Here is a 20,832-nt window from a genome sequence, read left to right as displayed (position 1 = left end):
CATGCATGTATGTACAACCTTCCAAGAAATCACTGAGGAGACCCAGCAGCACGCAGAGGGCAGCGGAAGCCGGCTCAGAAGGCACAGGTGGAAGAGGTCCTAGGGGCCCATTCTCACCTCTCCTGGCCTTGCCTGGGGACAGTCACTGCCTGCCCTTCACAGATGGAATTGGTCACAACAGCAACCGAGAAAAAAATCTGTCTTTCCTGTGTGGGGTCACTGGGGCTGATGGGGGTGAAGTCAGGGCAGCACAAAGGCCCTGCTAGAAATAAACGTGGTACAGTCACAACGCACTTATAATGCCAGACAGCAAACAACCCACAAGTACCTCCCACACATGATGACTCCCAGAGACATGACATGGGGCAAAAGAGGCCAGGCACCGAGAGCCAGCCCTGCACGTTATACACGAAGTGCAAAAACTGGCAAAACTACAATATCAGGGCACAAGGGGGGTCTGGGGGGACTGGTGATCACTGGTTTCTTGTTCTGCGTGATGGCTACACGGATGTGTTCAGTCTGGACAAAATTCACTTATGCTATGTGCACACTTTTCTGGATGTACATCACCCTTCAATACAATGTTCAGGAATTTCAAAACAAAATAAAACTGAAAACCCTGCTGGGGTGAGGAGTTCATGAAAACAGGGACAGAGAACAGGACAGCCGACCTCAGCACTATTCCTCCCACCCTCCTCCTCCAAACAGCCCTGATTAGTGGGTCCTAACACATGGAAACGATCTGATCCCTAGCGGACTCTCAACCTTGCATACCCAACAGAAACGCCCGGGGAGCTTGTAAAACCCCCATGCCCGTGCTGCAGCCCAGACTGTTAGGCCAGAATCTCTGGACCAGGGACTGGGGCATCAGTCACTTGTAACTTCCTGGTGATTCCAATGCACAAATCACTAACCTCTAAAAGAAAAAAAAAAAAAAAAAAGTGCACTGTATGCTTGTTAAAAACCAGCAAGGAAGACCTAATGCAAGATTGCAGCAGGAGACAGTGAACTCAACTCTTAATACAGGGCGGCTGGGGGTTACAGCCACAGGGCAGGGAGAGGGAGGCAGCGGATGGGAAATTACGAAGAGGACTTGGTTAGGTTTTTGAAGGATAGCAGACGATGCCACCCCGAAATATGACTAGGAGTTCAGATCGTACCACCCCGAAATGTACCACCTCGGTACACTGACTATTCTGAGCTGTGTGCTCTTGGAAATCAGTAAACGCAGGGAGAGGTTTGTCTGAACTCCCCTTCTGCCTAAACACATCCTCCCAAAGGAACTCAGTCGTCAGAGACCCCCTCCCGGGAGCGCACCGTCCAGGGAAGACGGGCTCGTCCCCGGAGGGACTAGAAGTGATAACACCCGTTGTCACACGGTCCTTCCGCCCGTCTGTCCTCTTAGGGACCGTTCATCTCCCCTAAGAACCACTCATCTCCTCCCCCTTCCCCTTCAGACGGCGTTTAGCCTGAATTCTAGGCCACCTGGGAGTCACCACGTTCCCGGGCGTCTCCCTCAGGTCCGTGAGGCGGACGCGTCCGCAGAGTCGCTCTCTGGCCTTGTCTTAGGGGCTCGGCCGAGACCACAGAGCACGGCGTGCGGGGCCTTCCCCGCTGCTCCCGAACAGCCTCGCGGGCAGGAAGACTCGGCCGGAGGCCCAGCACTTATAGCCCTACGTGGGCCTGGGCGCTCCGGGCGCCCACCCACACGCCCGCGGTGAGGACCCGGACACCGCCAGCGACGGCCTCAAGCCACGCCCCACCGGGCTCCTCTATGGCCCTCGCTGCGGCGCTCTAGCGTCCGCACAGCTCTCGACGGCTCCTTCCGGCCCAGACCGGAAGTGGCGCCGCGTGCCCCGGAAGCGCCCCGGCAGGGGCTGCGGGACTGGCGGCGCGATGGCGGCGGCGGCGGTTTCGGAGGCCTGGCCGGAGCTGGAGCTGGCGGAGCGGGAGCGGCGGCGGGAGCTGCTGCTGACCGGGCCTGGGCTGGAGCAGCGGGTGCGCGCGGCGGGTGGGCGGCTGCCGCCGCGGCTCTTCACGCTGCCGCTGCTGCACTACCTGGAGGTGAGCGGCTGCGGCAGCCTGCGCGAGCCGGGCCCCGGCCTGGCGCAGGGCCTCCCGCAGCTGCACAGCCTGGTGCTACGGCGCAACGCGCTGGGGCCCGGCCTGAGCCCTGAGCTCGGCCCGCTGCCCGCGCTGCGCGTGCTCGACCTGTCAGGCAACGCGCTGGAGGCGCTGCCGCCGGGCCAGGGCCTAGGCCCCGCCGAGCCGCCGGGCCTCCCGCAGCTGCAGAGCCTCAACCTCAGTGGCAACCGGCTGCGCGAGCTGCCCGCCGACCTGGCGCGCTGCGCGCCGCGCCTGCAGACCCTCAACCTCACCGGCAACCGCCTGGACGCCTTCCCCGCCGCGCTCTTCCGCCCCGGCGCGCTGCCGCTGCTCAGCGAACTGGCGGCCGCCGACAACTGCCTCCGGGAGCTCAGCCCCGAAATCGCCCACCTGGCCTCGCTCAAGGTCAGCGGTCAGCGGGGCGGGCGGGGCGGGCCCTGTGGTAGCCACGGACGGGGGTCTCCTCCCGGTGCCGAGCCGTCCCAACTCGGCCGGGAAGGGCTACCGCAGCGTCTGTATCTCTGGGAAGCGGGCCCACCCCCGGGTCCCCTCGCACTAGCTTGGCCTCCGTCCTCGGGTGGTCCTCTCGGCTCGCCCCACACACTCTGCTCACAACTGGGCTTTAACACGCAACACAGTGTTTCGTGATCGTGGACTAACTGGGCTTCCCGCTCAGGTCGGAAGCAGGTCAACAGCAGGGACGGCTGTCTAAATTTTTGCATCTCCAAACGTTTGTGAAAGGACTGGGTGAGCCCTGTGCGTGGGGCCACCCAGGCAGGGCGTGGAGATGTGAAATGACTGGAATTTGTATAAGGTCACGCGTGTGATTTCACATGTGATAGTTCACTTGACCCCAACAACGGCTTTCCAAGGCAGGGGTGGTTATTCCTGTCTTACAGAAGGCCGGAAGGGGTTGCCAAAGTACACAGCAAATAGGTTGGGGTTTCGTCTAGGCTCTCTTGTCTAGGGACTGCTTGCTTATTTTATTCATCCGGGGACCCCAGGTCCCAACAGAATGCTCGACTCGGAACAAGGGCCCAGTAAGTCTGTTGAGGAAGAGACCAGAGGGCAGGAGTTGCCGTGACCATGGCCTAAATCCAGTCTAGAGGTTCCTGTCCTTAAAGAGGCAGGCCTCTGTTTCTTCCTCCTCATTGCCATCCTTTTATGCAGACTTTTTTTTTTTTTGTACAGCAGGTTCTTATTATCTGTTTTATACATATTAGTGTATATATGTCAATCCCCAATCTCCCAATTCATCCCACCCCCCGCTTTCCCCCCTTGGTGTCCATAGGTTCGTTCTCTACATCTGTGTCTATTTCTGCCTTGCAAATCGGTTCATCTGTACCATTTTTCTAGCTTCCACATATATGCGTTAATATATGATATTAGTTTTTCTCTTTCTGACTTACGTCACTCTGTATGACAGTCTCTAGGTCCGTCCACATCTCTACAAATGACCCAATTTCGTTCCTTTTTATGGCTGAGTAATATTCCGTTGTATATATGTACCACATTTTCTTTATCCATTCATCTGTTGATGGGCATTTAGGTTGCTTCCATGACCAGGCTATTGTAAATAGTGCTGCAATGAACATTGGGGTACGTGTGTCTTTTTGAATTATGGTTTTCTCTGGGTACATGCCCAGTAGTGGGATTGCTGGGTTGTATGGTAGTTCTATTTTTAGTTTTTTAAGGAACCGCCATACTGTTCTCCATAGTGGCTGTACCAATTTACATTCCCACCAGCAGTGCAAGAGGGTTCCCTTTTCTCCCCACCCTTTCTACAAATCTGTTGTTTGTAGATTTTCTGATGATGCCCATTCTAACTGGTGTGAGGTGATACCTCATTGTAGTTTTGACTTGCATTTCTTTAATAATTGGTGATGTTGAGCAGCTTTTCATGTGCCTCTTGGCCATCTGTATGTCTTCTTTGGAGAAATTTAGGTCTTCTGCCCATTTTCTGATTGAGTTGTTTGTTTTTTTAATATTGAGCTGCATGAGCTGTTTATATATTTTGGAGGTTAATCCTTTGTCCATTGATTTGTTTGCAAATATTTTCTCCCATTCTGAGGGTTGTCTTTTCATCTTGTTTATAGTTTCCTTTACTGTGCAAAAGCTTTTAAGTTTCATTAGGTCCCATTTGTTTGTTTTTGTTTTTATTTCCATTTCTCTAGGAGGTGGGTCAAAAAAAATCTTGCTGTGATTTATGTCAAAGAGTGTTCTTCCTATGTTTTCCTCTAAGAGTTTTATAATGGCCAGTCTTACATTTAGGTCTTTAATACATTTTGAGTTTATTTTTGTATATGGTGTTAGGGATTGTTCTAATTTCATTCTTTTACATGTAGCTGTCCAGTTTTCCCAGCATCATTTATTGAAGAGACTGTCTTTTCCCCGTTGTCTATCCTTGCCTCCTTTGTCAGAGATTAGTTGACCATAGGTGCGTGGGTTTATCTCTGGGCTTTCTATCCTGTTCCATTGATCTGTATTTCTGTTTTTGTGCCAGTACCATACTGTATTGATTACTGTAGCTTTGTAGTATAGTCTGAAGCCAGGGAACCTGATTCCTCCAGCTCCGTTTTTTTCCCTTAAGATTCCTTTGGCTATTCTGGGTCTTATATGTCTCCATACAACTTTTAAGATTTTTTGTTCTAGTTCTGTCAAAAAAAAAAAAATGCCATTGGTAGTTTGATAGGGATTGCATTGAATCTGTAGATTGCTTTGGGTAGTATAGTCATTTCCACAATATTGATTCTTCCAATCCAAGAACATGGTATATTTCACCATCTGTTTGTGTCTTCTTTGATTTCTTTCATCAGTGTCTTATAGTTTTCTGAGTACAGGTCTTTTACCTCCTTAGGTAGGTTTATTTCTGGGTGTTTTATTCTTTTTGTTGCAATGGTGAATGGGATTGTTTTCTTAATTTCTCTTTCTGATCTTTCACTGTTAGTGTATAGGAATGCAAGAGATTTCTGTGCATTAATTTTGTATTCTGCAACCTTACCAAATTCATTGATGGGCTCTAGTAGTTTTCTGGTGGCATCTTTAGGATTATCTATGTATAGTATCATGTCATCTGCAACAGTGACAGTTTTACTTCTTCTTTTCCAATTTGTATTCCTTTTATTTCTTTTTCTTCTCTGATTGCCATAGCTAGGACTTCCAAAACTATGTTGAATAATAGTGGCGAGAGTGGACATCCTTGTCTTGTTCCTGATCTTAGAGGAAATACTTTCAGTTGTTCACCATTGAGAATGATGTTTGCTGTGGGTTTGTCGTATATGGCCTTTATGATGTTGAGGTAGGTTCCCAATGCAGACTTTTTTAAAACAATAAAACGTGTGTGCAGTTTAGCAACTGACCTATTTGCAGCGGGAATTACTCTTAAGTTGTTGCCAACTCATTTTACAAATGTCTTTATGTCAGGATGTATCTGTGTGCGTGTGTAGGTGTGTGTGTTTATAGTTAAGAGAAACAGGAGGCCACCCTGCAGAGTGACACGCGCTAACTGGCATTTCCGGGAAGAAGCTGTGGGGGACGACTCCTGGGATGCTGGTCCCAGGGCTGTAGCTTCCCTTCAGGGCTGTGGTGTGACACATGATATAACCCTTTTCTACTCCATCACCCATCTCATACGTCTCTTGGTTTCCCAGAAGGTAGATGTACCAAATGTGTAGCTTAACATAGCATCGTGTGAGTGTACAGTTTTTATATTTTTCTTCAAATCTATAATGTTTTAGCAGTATTCAAGTTTGGGTTTTGTTTTGTTTTGTTAATGTTCTGTAGTACTTCTGGGTGCCCGCCCAGTAAAGTAGCCTTTATTGTGTCCAGAGCACCCTCATTCAGGTGAAAGAGAACGTCTTGCTTGCTCAATCCCCCCTCGGCCGGTCCATCCTGTTCCCCATTTTAGACTTCCGTCGATCTCTTTCACATGAAGAGACCTGTTTCTTGGAGAGTGTCATGTAAGAGCTACTTGGAATCCCTTTTGGACTTAGATGTCCTTTTGGGGCCTTTTCTAAATTGATGCCTTCACGAGGAACGGCTGCTAGAGCTGGGTGAAGCAGCGTCGCTCCACACCCTGGCGCTCCGAGGACAGAGGTGTTCTCTGTCCTTCCTGTGCGGTGGGGGGACAGCGGAGTCGGACAGCCGCACTCGGAACCAGAAAGTGTGGGTTCAGCTCAGTGTCTTGTGGCGGCACCCTGGGCTCCTGCCTGTCTCCTCTCCTCTGAGGATGACCACGGTGCCGTGAAGAAAGCGCGGCGATGGCACTGGTGCAGGTCCTCCGTGGCCGCGTCACCGCGCCAGGGCTGTGGCTTAACACGGCGGTCGTTTTATTTGCTCACGGTCCTCCACTGTGGGCCAGCCCAGCTGGACAGTTGCTGCCTTGCCGTTGATCACTCGTGTGGCTGCGGTCAGCTGCCCTGGGCTCAGGGCCAGGCTCAGCTGGCGTGGCTGGCGTGGCTGACTCCTCTCTCCACGTCATCTTGGGACGTCTTCCGCCGCCACCGGGTAGTCCGACCTCTCACATGGCGGCTCAGGGCTCCTTAGAGCACACGGGCAGGAGCTGCCAGGCCTTCCTGAGGTGCAGACCTGGACCTAGCAGCCCGCCACCTCCACTGCATCCTGCTGATTCAGTAAGTAGAGCTCAGTCCAGAGTTGTGGGAGATGCCACACAAGGAGGTGAATACTTGGAGGCGTGGTTCTGTAGGGGCCACCAAGGTGACAGCACACAGGCCCCTGCTTGTCCCACTCACCTCCCAGTCGGGAGACAGCAAATGAGAGCTCCTTGGTGCCCACTTCCCTGGGAGCCGTGAAGGTCGGACCCTCTTCCCCACTGCAGCTGCCGGGGACGAGGAAGCTGAAGGGAGAGCTGTCCTTTCCCTCCCCACTTAACTCTGCCTGGAGAGCCGGCTTCATCACTGTCCTGACCTCGGACCCACTCAGCTGGGCTTCTCCCCACTGGGGTTCTGTTACCCATCGGGCTCAGCCGCAGGGCTGTGGTGCTCCAAGGATGCCCTCATTGTAAGTGACAGTTAGCCAGACCCATGGCACTGCCACCGGGGACTGCTGGAGGGACGGGCGGGCCAGATGTGCCCCCAGATCTGTGAACTGTTCCGGGACAGCACGTTCATCAGCTGAAGGGCCACGGCACTCAGGGTTTCTCCCAGCCCTGCCAGGAGTTGTGCCCACTCGTGTTGTCTGGTGTCGCTCATTTATGGGACTTCTCCCGTAATCACGTTTCACAGAGAAGTGGAACTTTGACCATGAAACCTTTGTCCAGTGATGAAAAACTGAAGTTAAAAAAAAATCATTCCATCTTTTCATTTTCTCATTTGCTGTTGGAGATGGTGGGTTCAGGTCCCCTCACCTGGAACAGGAGGGTCCTTCCACACCCCCAGGGGTAGAGTGTGTGTCTGTAGGGTCTCACAACCAGGGATTCTGGGTCCCTTCCCCGCAGCTCGGCCCAGCAGTCAAGTCACAGTCTAGGGTCAGAGGCTGGCCCTGCCTGGCCGGTGTCACTATTGTGTTACCTGCAGGGGAGAGTGCCTGGGTGCCTTCTGGGCAGGCGCCTGGGGGCCCCTCCACGGGCACTCAGTTCACTTCATCTCCCTTCGGCGATGGTGGGTTTCCCGCCCCCGCCCCCTGCCCTGCGCAGTTTTACGCCATCCAGACATCACTTCAGCTGCAGGCTCTCCCTCCAGCACGCACGCTCCGGCCGTGAAAGCCGTGGACTCCACTCCCCATCGGCCTGCGGCTCTGCGTGCCTGGCGCCGGGTGGTGTGTCCTGCTGTGGGGGCCGCTTTGAACTCGTCGGTGGTCTCCCCGCCTCTGCTGGACGTGGCACCCCCACAGCCCTGTCGGCTGCCTGCCCTGCTCCCTGTTTGTCTCCCGCAGGGCCCTGGGGCAGGTCCTGGGCTGCTGTCTGTGGCACTGGCTGCTGCCACTGCCCTTTGCTCCGAAATGCCCAGTGTTTGGTGATTGTTGCCCCTGAAAGACCCGCGCCCCAGTGCCCCTGCGCCTGTCCTCCGTGGAGACCACCTTACGAGGCTGCTGGCCTGACGCTGCTCTGGTCGGAGCTGGGGGCCACCCTCCCCCACGCTTGCCGGCCCTTCCTCTGCTGCTCTTTGTGGGTCTCTTCCTCGTGGAGGCACAGACCTTCCACCCGCGGCAGCTGTGTTTTCACGCTGCAGTGAGAGTTGCCAGTGGAGTTCAAGCTGTTGAGACCCCAAGCTGGGTGTGCAGGTCCAAACCTGACCTTGAAATGCCAGCCCTTGTCTGCTGTTCACAGCCTGCCGGTGGGCGGGGACCCGGTTCTTCTGGCCCAGGCCAGGCTGAGTGTGCACACAGGGATACCTGGTCTAGGTGGCCCCGGCCCGTCCTCCCATCCAGGTGCGTTCTGACACCTGGGCGTGTCCTGGGGGAGCAGCTCTGCAGCCCTGGGCTCGGCACTTGCTGTTGCTGACGCTGCCAGTTAGCAGTGAGTGAGGAGGCCAGCGGACCCCAGGCTGGGGCGCAGGGGGCACCGCCGAGTCCTGTGCACGGGTGGGTGTGTGTGTGCGTGAGCATCGGGGGGGCAGGACACAGAGAAGCCTGGAAGGGCCACGTTTCAGCCCATCTACCCGCCTGTCCAGTCTCGCCTGAGAGCAGGGAGAGGCCTGGAGAGGCACCAAACGGTGACGTCCGGTTAACCCACAGCCCGCGTGACCCCTCAGTGCTTGGTCCCCAGTGGTGACTGGAGACCATGTCAGGCTCACCTTCTCTTTCTCCATTTCTGGGTCAACTGCAGGATCAAAGTCTGCTCTGCAGTTGCTCCCTCCCTCCCGAGCCCCCGGTCCTGCCGTGCGGAGGCTCCTCTGTCACCCTCTGTCAGGCACCCACACCCCTCCTCCACCCTGGTTCTTCGGGCCTCGCAGCAGCCTGACTGCTGAGCCGGAGCTTCCTTCATAACCGGGGTCTGTGAAGCTCCCTGAAAACCCCCCCTCTGTGCCAGCCGCAGCAGACAGCATCTTGTGGATACTCAGAGCCCCTGCCCCCCTTCCCAGCTGGTGACACATCCGCCACCCGCTGTGGCCCAGCTGTGGTCATTCGGGACCGTGGTGTCCCCGTCAGGACCAGGACTCCTCGCTGGCCACGCTGGTGTGGGCGCTGCTCCCTGGGTGCGAGGAGGGGCCTGCCCGAGCGCTCCCGGATCTGCAGCCCCTTGGGAGGCCCCTGCCGCCCATCACTGCCTCGCTGTCCAAATGCCAGTCCCCTGTGCTTACTCCCACCAAACCAGGTGATAGGGTTTCTCCCCAGGCCCCGTGTCAGGTCCAAGCGAAGCCGAGCGGGGCCCATCCAGAGCTTCCCACGGGCCCTGGAGGAGAACGAGGAAGAAGCCCTTTACTTACAGGGCTGTGTGCCGCCTGGGCCTCCTGGGAGGGGCCCTGTCCTCCTTACCACCAGCTGAGTCCCTCCCCCGGCACAGGACCCTGCCTTCTGCCCACCACGTGAGGTGGCCGCTTGGTCCGTTTCTACCGCGTCAGCGACACTGATGGCAGCCTCAGTAGTAGTCATAGAAGGTTCCTTTTCACGGGCCGCAGGGTTTCACCAGCCTCCTTACGGCGCAGAAGCAGTAGCCCCCGCTCCCTCCTCCCGCGTCCCAGCACTGACGCTGAGTCGCTGTCTGTCGCACACGCAGGATAGAGAGCATCGTGCTGTGTTACTCTTGCTCTGTTCTTGCTTTTTGGCTCATTTAATTAAAGACATCTCAGCGCTACTTTGTGGGGAACCTATTTCTCATGTAAAGTCCTTATGTGTTTATAACCAGACATTCCCCACGTTCCTCGTTGTCTTTTTTCCCTCTAACCTAACCATCGATGGGAAATTCTGCCGTGGTTGTTACTACGGGCACACGGTGGTCAGGCAGCACAAGCAAGACCAGCACTTCACAGAGGCGACTGGCAGTCCGCTGACGCCTCCCCTCCGAGGAGCCCCGGTCACTGCATCCGTGCTGGGCGCTGGGCTGGGGGAGAGGCATGGGGCTGAGGCGGGGCGGGCGGCAGGAGGGCGGATCCCGGCGGTCTCATGCGTCCCGGTCTCCCTCGCAGACGCTGGACCTGTCCAACAACCAGCTGAGTGAGATCCCAGCAGAGCTGGCCGACTGCCCCAAGCTCAAGGACATCAACTTCCGGGGGAACAGGCTGCGGGACAAGCGCCTGGAGAAGATGGTCAGCGGCTGCCAGACCAGGTCCATCCTGGAGTACCTGCGCGCCGGGGGCCGCGGGGGCGGCCGGGGCCGGGGCAAGGCCGAGGGCCCCGACAGGGAGGAGGCGCGGAGGAAGCGGCGGGAGCGGAGGAAGAGGGAGTGCGGCGAGGCCGAGGAGGCGTGGGTGGACGAGGCCAGCCGGCTGCTGCTGCGGGTGCTGCACGTGGCCGAGAACCCGGCCCCGCTGACAGTCACGGTGAGCCCCGGGGTCGGGGACGTGCGGCCCTTCATCGTGGGCGCCGTCGTGCGGGGCATGGACCTGCAGCCCGGGAACGCGCTCAAGCGGTTCCTCTCCTCCCAGGTGGGTGCCCGCGGCCGCGATGGGGGCGGGGAGGGCGGGCCGTGGGTGGGGCGACCCAGCCTGCGTGGGGTGGGGAGGGGACCCGGCGCAGTCAGCGTCCCTGAGTCTCTGCTGTGCGCGTGGGTTTCTGACTTCCGCAATAGGTGCCATGTTCAGTCTCGTATGAGAGAGTGTTGAGATCGTTAGCTCCTGCCATCGTGTTCTCGGGTGACTTGTTTAGTTTTTGTGAGGTTTCAGCTAGACAGACTTAGAGTTTGTTGTTCTTCTGTGAAGTCTGCCCAGCTATTAGAGCAAAAAGCACATCCTTGCACGTGGGCAACCCCGAGCGTGGCCTGCGGGGCTGAGGCCGTAGGTACGGGGAGGAAGCTGAGCGGGGAGCTCAGAACTCGAAGATCAGTGTTTTGGAGGAAAAGCTTGCTGGGGTTGTTTTTAAGTCACACTTCTGTCTATTCACTCATAAATTTTAGCTCGAGATGGGTTCTTTGAAGTCTCAAGCATTGCACCGTAGAGTTAGGGCGAGAAGAAATTCTGCAGATAAGCAGATACCAGCTTTCCAGTGGAGGTTCCACGAAATAAAAACTTGGCTGGGGAGGCTGCTCTGGGGGGCCTGGGGTGGCGGGGGGCTTGCCCTCCAGCCTTGGACACTGAGCTCTGCCTGCCCTTGAACTTGTGTTGCAGACGAAGCTGCACGAGGACCTTTGTGAGAAGAGGACGGCGGCCACCATCGCAACCCACGACCTCAGAGCCATCCGGGGGCCCCTGCTGTATGCCGCCCGCCCCCCGCAAGACCTCAGGGTGAGGCCACACATCCCAGTGTTTGCAGTTTGAGTGTTCCTTGTGTGTTTTTCAAAAAATACACGTGCAGGTGGTTGAGTCAGAGCATTTTGGGTAGAATCTGACCCTGTTCTGCTCCCAGCAGGAACATAAAATAAAACAGGTTGTGTTGACAGTTACTTTCAAAAGTAAACACATCAAAGGAGGTGGTGATTTGAAAGTGGTTTCCTTCACCTGCTCACTAACTTTTAACCAGAAATTGTGGTTTATATCCCAGTTGCAAACCCCCTGATCTGGGGTTGACCGCAGTGTGAGTTCTGTCAAGGCCCCGCTCCTGGTCTCTCGGGTTCTGCGTGAGGCACCTCGGGCCCCAGGCGGAGGGTTCCCAGGGGACTGGCTCCGGCCGCTGGCCCCATCTCTTCCCTCGGCCTCCTCAGAGCCACAGGCGTGGAACCCCGGCTGTGCACTAGGCGGGTTTCAGGTTCAGCCCCCAAGGTGACCTCTGCAGGCACAGTATATCTGCACGTGACGTGGGGGCAGCCTCTGTCCTCAGCCCGATGGACGTCCGCCTGGAGGACTGTCAGCTCTCAGAAGCCTCCCGCTGGGACCTCCAGCGACAGGCCAACGTGCGGTGTCCACCCCGTAGATCGTCCCCTTGGGGCGCCGGGAAGCCAAGGCCAAGGACCTGGTACGGCAGCTGCAGCTGGAGGCCGAGGAGCACAGGAAGCAGAAGAGGAGGCAGAACGTGTCGGGCCTGCACAGGTGGGGCCCCTTCACCAGCCTGTGCCGAGGCGGGCGCTCGCGAAGCTGCCCCAACTCGAGAGGCCGTCCAGGTTTCGTTCACTCTCCTCTCGGGTTCTTACGCGGGGGGGAAGGATCCACCGTGGCCCCGTGTCGCATGGCTTCAGAGGAGCAGGTGCCAGGAGTGCAGGCTTTGTGTTGTCTCAGAGGGGGGCCCTCGGCATGTCCACCAGAGAGAGCACGCCATGGATAAGGGGACAGCCGGGCCTGCTGTGCTTGATCCGGGTCAGGCTCGGCTGGCTCGGGCACCGAGGAGGCCCTGCGAACACCTCCTCTGAATTGGCTCATGTCACGTGCCCTTGACCTGACACCTACTGTGTCCAGAGAACTGCGATTCGTCCACTCACCTTTAGGCGTGTTTCCACAGCTGTGCCTGTTACCGGTATTTCTTCCCACCCAGGTACCTTCACCTGCTGGACGGGAAGGAGCATTACCCGTGCCTCGTGGATGCAAACGGCGACGTGATTTCTTTCCCGCCCATAACAAACAGCGAGAAGACGAAGGTGGGCGGCGTCTGCCAGCGTCTGGCACCTTTGAGACCGCGTCACGTGTCGCGTTCACGCGTGTGGCTGTGTGTGCTCGCTGCCGCGCGTGCCGCGCCCCGGTGTGTGTCCCCCCTCGGGAGGGCGACAGTCCGGATTTGTGTGACACCGTCTTACAGGGTTTTCTGCAGATCAGACCTTGCAGTTGCTGGTCTCTGCTTGTGATACCTTGATTCTTTCCTGAAATCTTTCTGATTTCTGTTTAAGATTAAGAAAACCACTTGTGACCTGTTTCTGGAAGTGACGAGCGCCGCCAGCCTGCAGATCTGCAAGGACATTATGGACGCCCTCATCCTGGTGCGCGTCCTGCCCTCCGAGGCTCTGGCCCCGCGGGACAGATAGCACGTCCGCTGCCCTTTGCCATATGGGTGACGGCAGCCTGTCTTCCCGGGGTTGCCCCTAATCGCTCGGTTAAAAAGATATTTTTCATTTGCAGAAAATGGCAGAAATCAACAAATACACTTTGGAAAATAAAGACGAAGGTTCCCTCTCCGACCACGAAGTCGATGCCATTCCTGGACAAGTCTCGGATCCCAGGGCGACTCCCGGTGCTGAACAGGCTGGGAGCGCCCCGCTGGTGGTGGAGCAGGTCCGGGTGGTGGATGAGGAGGGGCACCTGAAGGTGGTGTATCCGTCCAAGACGGACCTGGACCTCGCCGCCGCCCACGTGACCGTGCTCCGCTGACGGCCGGGCCACTGCCCCAGGCTCCCAGGGAGGCACTGCCCGCCGCACCGGCTCTGCAGGGCTTCCGTGTGGTGATATTAAATTATTCCTTCACCTCGGTAGTTTTTAAGCTATGTGCATTCTTTGTTCAGTTTTCCAGTCGGTTCTGTCGTAGGGGGTGCCACGTTGACGTGCACTTAAGTCATTTCACCTTTACGGCACCAAATTGACTCTGCCAGTGCTTTCTGTGAAACCACTTGACTATCGGGACTAACTGCTCAAAGGGCTCCGAAATCATGCAGCCACACAGCAACTCAACTGTATTCACAGGGCCAAAGGACACTCTAGTTGGTGTGAATATTTCTAAGTTGAGAAGCTGAACAACGTGCATTTTACTGAGCTGCACAGTTATTTTTCTACGACACAATAGCTTTTAAAGTCCTACGGTTCCAGCACTGCAGCTTAGAAATGTGGGATGTCATGGTTTCCAGTTGGTGTAAACCGTAATCTTTTTATAAAAACATTTTTTTAACGTGACCTTAGAATTGGCAAAATCATTTTTCTTACTGCTGCGGTAGGATGCTTTGGGGGTGGGAGGCAGGGCATCCGGGAGCGACGGCCCAACCCGCCTGCTGCACTGGCCGGACTTGGGGAGGGCGGGGGCGTCAGTCGTCTGTAAAGCAGCACCAGGGCCGTGAGGTGTCACACCTGCGTTTGGAGGTCAGTGCACAGGTTTCCCACTGCAAAACAGGCTTCCACGCTCAGACAGGACGGTCAGCCGTCGTCACCTTGCTCCAGGACGGGGGTGGTGGTGACTGGAGGAGGCGTGGGGCGCTCGATGCCAGGAGTCACGGAGCATGTGCCGGACGAGGGGGTCTCAGCATTTGGCATTCTAGGTGTTTCCAGCTCTGGGTCGGCAGTTCACCGACCTCACTGCTCCAGGAGCGGCCAGCACAGGAAAAACTGACCCGCCAGCTTTTTCTTGTTGAGTGATGCGTGTTCCGTGGTCTTTGACCTGCAAAGGACAGTGTGTTTTGTCACAACGACAGGCGGTTGGCAGGCACGTGCGAGAGCCCCCCCTGGACCCAGGCACGTAGCCGTCAGAACCAGACCCGCGTGAGGCCCAGACCCCACACGCTGGGCCTGCCGTATGGCCACGTGGGTTCCCCAGAGCCCGGCCAGCCCTCCTCGAAGGACATGGCGGGGCTGCCTTGACACGTGACCCAGCTCTCTGGTCGCTGCCAGGACTGCCCTTCGTCGGCCCTGGGGCAGCCGTGCTTAACTGCGCTGAAGTGGACACCAGGTGACGGTGTTCCCCAAACCTACCTGACATCTGTGTGCGTCGGTGGCTGCGGGTTGTCACTTCCTGACCCTCGGGCCATCAAGGCCGCAGATGCTGTGGCTGACGTGGGTGTGGGCGTCACGGCGAAGCCCTGCTGGGAGCTCCGGGCTGGGGCCGCAGCTGAGCTGCCCTCTTGGCATCAGGCTATGGCTTCAGCGGCCGCGTGGCACCAGGTCTGGGGCCTCCTTGATGTTGGGGAAGCCGCCGGCCCTGCTGCTCTTCTCTGGTGCAGCTTGATTCCGTGTGAGGTTTGGAAACGTATTCAACTTACAGCAGAAAACCCCTGACGTTTCTTTTTCTTTGTCAGCCCGACCCTCTAATAAAAACATTTAGAAAGAACATCTCGGCTCCTTGCCCGTGAGTCCTTCCTGGGATTTCTGGAGGTGTGTGTTGGAAGTGTCTGTGGGGAAACTGAGGACCTGGGACCCTCTTGCTAGCAAAGAGCGAGAGGCAGTTATCTACTGTCACTCGGGCCTGGCCCAGAGAAGCTGCTGCCCTTGACCCCTGGGTCCTGGGCACCTGCTCCTGCAGCATCACCAGGTGGACCCCACCCCGGGGCTTTCCCGAAGGAGTCAAGTTCCTGGGACCCGCCTCCAGCAGACCACCCCAATCCTGAACCTCCTGTGGGAGGGGAGGCCAAGGGTCCTGTCCCGTCCTCTCCCAACCCTCCCAGGGCTGTCGGGACGCCGCCTCCACCCCGGCCACTCGGGTCCAGCTGGGGCCCCGGGGCACGTCTCTCAGGTGGGCCACGTAGAGGAGCGTGCCCCGCGTGCCCCTGCCTGTGGCCCCCCACCTCCGTGGGCCAGGCATCCGGTGCCAGGAGAGCCCGGGCAGGGGTGCTGCGCATCCCCCAGGCTCTGGGCCGGTGCGCCCAGCTCTCCATGCTGAGACCTGCTGGGCCGTGGGGCACACACGGCACAGCCAGCCAGACCCAGGCCAGACCCCAGCACCGTCCACGGCCGCCCGTAAGGCTCCCCCCGACCCTGGGGAGCAGGCCTCGTGAGGACCCTGGGCGTCACCCAGCGGTGCTGGACCGAGCCGGACAGGCTCCGAGGTCACTTCCTCTCCCCCCGCTCCCGCTGCTGGCTGCCCCTCCTTGCCCCGTCCCGCCTCCCTGCCCCGTCCCACCTCCCTGCCTTGCCCCAGGCCAGTCACATCTCCCTGTCCATCGCAGGCCTGCCCCTGCCCAGGGTCTACTCGGGGAATGCGGCCCTGGAGCCAAAGAGGCCTCAGAGGGAGTGGGGGGCAGGGGCAGCGGCGGCCCCTCCCTCCTGTCCCGCGCCCTCACCCCGCTCCTGGCCGAGGCTGCACTGGGCCACGGGGAGGGCCAGCCCTTGCACCTCCAGCGAGGACTGCCGACCGCTACGAGCCCCCGGAGGCCACGCAGCCGAAACATGCCCGGCCAGAGGCCCCTGCCCACCTCCCCACACCCTCCACCCCAGTGCCCATCCTGAGATGGCCAGAGGGGACTCCAGCTGGGGTGCTAGGCTGAGGCCAGACAGGTGCGGGCCAGCTGGGGCCCCCTCCCTGACTGTGGCCAAGCAGGTGGGGGCAGAGTCTCTCCAGAGACAGGTGCTGAGGCGCAGAGACCAGGGCAGCTGGGACAGACCCTCCACCACTGCCCCTTAACCTGCTTCCCCCGCCCCCTGCCCCTGTGCTCCCGTCTCCCGGCAGAGGGCCTGGCCAGGACTGGGCACGTCCCAAGGCCCAGAGCCAGCGGGAGGCTCACAGGCCCTTTCCCAGGCCTCCCGGCCGCTGTCCAGACGCCCTCCAGCTGGCCTCACATCGGGGGCCGTGAGTCACACCTCGCCGGGGAGACCCACGGGAGACACCGTCATCCGTGTTTTCATTCAACAGACATTTAATGACGACCTCTGTGTGCAGGGTCTGGGCCTCCTGCAGGGCGCCGGCGGAGGGGCCGGGCTTCTGCAGGCCCCACTCCGTGGGGTGGACAGCCCCGGGGAACGTGTCCACCTTCCTGGAGGGAAGATGCAGTGGGGGGTCTGGGACAAGGGCTAAGGCCCCTCTCCCCACTCTACCCAGGAAATGACTCAGCCCCCGGGGAGGGTGGATGGACAGAGGGACACACATACACCCCCTCAGAGCCATCCTTTCACAACGGGAGTCAGAAGGGCCAGAGAGGGCAGGGGCCTGGTCAGGGCCACACAGCTCCGCACGATGCCCACCCAGGGAGGACCCCACCCTGGGGCTGCCAGGCCTGTGCCCTCGGCCTGGGGGAGAAGGGGAGCTCTCGGGGCCCTGGACTGAGGGCCTAGCCTGGGTGTACCCTGCAGCCCCAGCTCAGGCTGGGCCCGGCCTCCCAGCCACGTGGGCCCCTGGGTGGCTGTGTGTGCCAGGCGTGCACGTGTGTGTCCTTGTGTACCCGTGTCCCTGTTTGGCTGTACGCCTGTGGGTGCCTGTGACAGCTGTGCACAGTGGTGTCCCCGTGAGCTTGAGGCCAGTATGTGTGCCCCGTGTGCCCCTGAAGTCTGTGCGCTGGTGGGGGGAGAGTGTCTGTGTGCATGGTGAGGGGCTGTGTACACAGAGGGGAGCCTGTGTATAGAGAGGAGGGTCTGTGTACACGGGAGGCTGCGTACGCTGAGGTCCGTGCAGACTGGCGGGTCCGTGTACACGGAGGGGTTCTCGCACACGGGGTGTCCCTCTGAGCCCACGCCCCCGGGTGCATGTTCTGGGCAGTGTTCATTTGCACTTGTGCACGAAGTAGCCGGTGACGTAGCCCAGGGTGAACACGACCCAGAAGAGGGCCACTCCACCCAGCACCTTCAAGGAGATGCCCAGCTTGCCCGAGCACAGCTTCCGGGAGACCCTAGAGTGAGAACCGCAGGCACATGAGCCCCCAGGCGGCCCCCGGTGCGGGGGGGCAGGGGGGGGCGGGCGGCTGGGCTGGGGGAGGAGGAGGAGCGGGCCCCGGGCAGGTGGGCTGCAGAGGAGGGCAGCCCGGGCGCTCCGGACTGGAAGACAGGAGGGAGGGGAGTGGCGGAGACACCGGGGAAGGTGTGGGGCCCGGGTCTGCCGAGACCGCCTGGGGTGGGCGCCCAGTGGGCGCAGAGCAGAGGCTGGCAGGAAGGATGGGAGGGGCCTGCGTAGGGCCAGGGGGGCCCCTCCTCCCCAGCCCCTCACCTCTTACAGCCCGAGGCCTCCTCTGCGCCGGGCCCGCTGGCCACGCTGACTTCATCCCGGCTGCTGTCCTCCCACCTACTGTACTGGATGCTGCTCTCCTGGGGCTGCATCCTGGGGGCCACGGGGCTCTGGCGGGAGGGGCAGAAGGTGGGCTGAGCCTCCCAGGACACACTGTTCCAGACCCGGTGAGGCCAGGGGCAGGGCTCCGTGTGGCACTGCTTTTGGGGTGAGGGTCTGCCTGGGGGCCGTAACGGGCCAGGTGGGCTGGCTCTTTGCCCGCATCCTCTCATCCAGCTTCGGAGGTGACCAGGATGCAGAGGGGTTAGGCCACTTGTCCAGGGTCACGTGGGAGGAGGCAAGAGGGAATTCCAACAGGGAGTCTGAAAGTCTGCCAAACCCTGCCCTCAGGAATGTGAGAGGCTGCTTTTCCACCCAGCCTGCTCCCCCAGGGGCGGGGGGGGGGGGGGGGCCCTCCAGGCACAGCTGCTGACACCCTGGAGGGCCCCTGGCTGGGGCCAGGTCACCAAGCCTGATAACTAACGGCCTTCCCTCCTCCCATTCCTGCCAGATAAGGCCCCAGAGCCGTCCCTGGAGGCTGGGCAGGAAGGGGACGGGGCAAGCGGGGCAGCCGGACTCGGGGCAGCTGGTACGGCCTGTCCAGTAGGGGGAGGAGGCCTGCCCGGCCTGCGCAGCAGCAGCAGCTGTGTCCTCTGGCCTGTCCGAGCTGCAGCCCCTCCCTCACCCACTGCTGTGCCCTGCTGGGAGTCCAGGGGCTGAGACTTTGCTCAGCTCCCGCCAGCCTGGGAAAACCTGACCTTTCGTCCAGGTAATCTGGGACACAGAGGCTTAAAGTCACAGTGAGCCACTTAGCAAGAAGCCAACCCAGAAACTCAGGAAATCAGGCAGTTCTTAAACCCCCGAAATGCTTCCACGTTTGCCCTTTCCCAAATCCCAGGCCCATGGGACAAAGGAAGCGAGCTTGTCTCAAAGCCACAAAGCCTGTCCTTCCTGTGGGATCCTGTGCTCTGGGGCAGCCATGCAGGCCGGGTCTCAGGCCTGGGGAAGGCCAAGCATTTGTTGAGTGTGGGTTCTGCTTTCCCAGGGTGTGTCCAGGAAAGGGGCTAAGGGCCAACTCTGTTAGCTACCTACCTAATGTCCACCCCCTCCCTCCTGTGGCTAGAGTCCCCATCTTGTTCCAGGCAGCAGTGTGCCAGCCCAAAGTGACAGTCACGGGCTAAGACAAGCTTAATACTCTGACCCCTGCTTTCCCATGTCACCCAGATGTGAGCAAGGTGCTGGGGTGCAGCAGGAGGTAGGAGGCTTTTGCTTTCATGAACAAAAGAACAGCCATTTCCTTCTTCCTGCCTTGAAGTGATGGCTGGAGCTGAGCAGCCACTTTGCAATCTGGATATCCTGCCACACCAGCCCAATGGTGCTGAGTCTCCAAATCCACACCAACTGCCCACCCATGAGCTTCTTGATTTGAGGAGGGTCAAGCTCAATCTGTTCAAGCCTGGGACAGTGGGTTCCTGTTATTTGCAGCAGAACAAGCTCCTGACTGATGTGGATGGTGGCCCTCAAGTAGTCCTGGTTGGAGAAAGCCACCAGAAGCTGGGGAGGTGCTGGAGCTGAGCTTCTGAGGGCTTCATTCACTTGCTTGTAATGGTCTGTCCAACCCACATGCGATGGTCACACAGTGTCACAGGACCCTGGGGCTGTGCTGCCTGGCAGGGACACCTGCTAAGCCCTGGGACCCTCAGGGGTACCACCGCCTTCTGGGAGTGTGTGGGGACAGAGAGTCCTTGGCACACAGGGGCTGCATATACATTAGACCCCTTCACCCCCAGTGCAGCTCCAGGGAGCCCACAGCTTACAAGGGGAGAGTCCTGGCGCTGGGGGTCGAAGCCTCTGCGATCCAGGAAGATGGTCAGAGCCCGGCCCGTGGATCTCACCTCCTCCCAGCCTGCAGTTCGGGATCTGAGGAACCTCAGATGCCTCCAACCTTAAAGAAAGACAGAAAATAAAGAAAAGGTGAAGAGGAGCGAGCGGCGCTGCCAGGGGCAGGGAAGAGAAAGGGGCGCTGGGGCGTCCCGGGCGGCCAGCAGGAGCGGCGAAGGCAGTTAGCCTCGGGGTCTGTGGGCCCGGGACAGCCTCAACCCCGCCTGCACCCCAGCAACTCCTCTCTCCCGGGCCGGCCGCTCGCAGAGGCCGCGGCCTAGCGGGGCGGGGGGCTGCCGAAACCAAGCCCACCACCTCCTTCTACTCGAGGAAACCGCACCCCGACCCCGTGTCTCACCTGGCTCGACAGCCCCCGGCCGCTCCGCGCGCCGCGGACGTGTCCCGGGCCGGAGGGGGGCGGGGCCTTGGAGGGGGTGGGGCCTGAGCGGGGGCGGAGCAGGGCTGGGGTGGGCGGAGCGAGGCGGTGGGTGATGGGGCCCGGGGAAGGGGCCGGGCAGGTAGGTCGAGGCGGGGCCTGGGCTCGATGGGCGGGGCACAAACGGGGCGGGGCCTGGGGCGGTGGGTGGGCGGCCGCCGGACTCCGGGACCGGGGGTGGGGCCTGGTGGAGGGGTGGAGGGGCGGGGCCGTTCCCGGGGGCGTGGCAGGGGCGGAGCAAGAGGGAGGTCCCCAGGCCTTACAGGAGGTGCGTGCTGGAGGGGCGAGGGGCAGCAAGGGGCGCCGGGGCTGCAGGAGCCGCAAGGGCCGCAGAGCGCGCCTCTCTCCAGGGCCTAGACCCCTCCCCACTGTTGCAGTTTCCCCGCCTGGAACCGGGCTCGAGCGCAGAAGCGGGCTCAGTGGGGGGAGGGGGCATGGCGAGCGCGCCTGGTTAGAACCGAGACACCGGACTGTTCTCGGGGACGGCCAGTCATCGGGGCCCCCAGCCGCCAGCCGGCCTTCCTCTCGCTCTGAGCGGCCAGAAG

General features: G+C 59.5%; 2 protein-coding genes across 3 annotated transcripts; one reads left to right on the top strand and one right to left on the bottom strand.

Moving 5' to 3' along the window:
• Positions 1–1,857: 1,857 nt before the first annotated feature.
• Positions 1,858–13,552, top strand: LRRC47 (leucine rich repeat containing 47). The gene is made up of 7 exons (XM_007166297.3): positions 1,858–2,511; positions 10,191–10,649; positions 11,328–11,444; positions 12,070–12,185; positions 12,625–12,727; positions 12,974–13,063; positions 13,203–13,552. Exons 1-7 carry the CDS (start codon positions 1,897–1,899, stop codon positions 13,449–13,451), a joined length of 1,749 nt encoding a protein of 582 aa, XP_007166359.2. The 5' UTR covers positions 1,858–1,896; the 3' UTR covers positions 13,452–13,552.
• A 2,883-nt stretch (positions 13,553–16,435) lies between these two features.
• SMIM1 (small integral membrane protein 1 (Vel blood group)) lies at positions 16,436–20,273 on the bottom strand. Of its 2 annotated transcripts, none has more exons than XM_057555831.1 (4): positions 20,210–20,273; positions 19,866–19,915; positions 17,914–18,041; positions 16,436–17,599 (listed from the first exon to the last, which is right to left on the bottom strand). In XM_057555831.1, exons 3-4 carry the CDS (start codon positions 18,021–18,023, stop codon positions 17,473–17,475), a joined length of 237 nt encoding a protein of 78 aa, XP_057411814.1. In that variant the 5' UTR covers positions 18,024–18,041; positions 19,866–19,915; positions 20,210–20,273; the 3' UTR covers positions 16,436–17,472. The 2 variants fall into 2 exon arrangements, with proteins under 2 accessions (XP_057411814.1, XP_057411813.1); XM_057555830.1 differs by having other exon boundaries at positions 16,438–17,599; positions 19,788–19,915.
• Positions 20,274–20,832: the final 559 nt, after the last annotated feature.

The sequence above is a fragment of the Balaenoptera acutorostrata genome, chromosome 1 (assembly GCF_949987535.1).
Source record: "Balaenoptera acutorostrata chromosome 1, mBalAcu1.1, whole genome shotgun sequence".
NCBI lineage: Eukaryota > Metazoa > Chordata > Mammalia > Artiodactyla > Balaenopteridae > Balaenoptera > Balaenoptera acutorostrata.
Note: the sequence above shows the minus strand (reverse complement) of the source record. Positions and strands in the feature narration are given on the sequence as shown.

Excerpts from the sequence above, each read along its gene's own strand:
- SMIM1 (XM_057555831.1), bottom strand. The coding sequence starts at position 18,023 with ATGCAGCCCCAGGAGAGCAGCATCCAGTACAGTAGGTGGGAGGACAGC. Across the intron at positions 17,600-17,913 it reads GAGGCCTCGGGCTGTAAGAG|GGTCTCCCGGAAGCTGTGCT; the intron begins GTGAGGGGCTGG and ends TTCTCACTCTAG.
- LRRC47 (XM_007166297.3), top strand. The coding sequence starts at position 1,897 with ATGGCGGCGGCGGCGGTTTCGGAGGCCTGGCCGGAGCTGGAGCTGGCG. Across the intron at positions 2,512-10,190 it reads CCCACCTGGCCTCGCTCAAG|ACGCTGGACCTGTCCAACAA; the intron begins GTCAGCGGTCAG and ends TCTCCCTCGCAG. Across the intron at positions 10,650-11,327 it reads AGCGGTTCCTCTCCTCCCAG|ACGAAGCTGCACGAGGACCT; the intron begins GTGGGTGCCCGC and ends CTTGTGTTGCAG.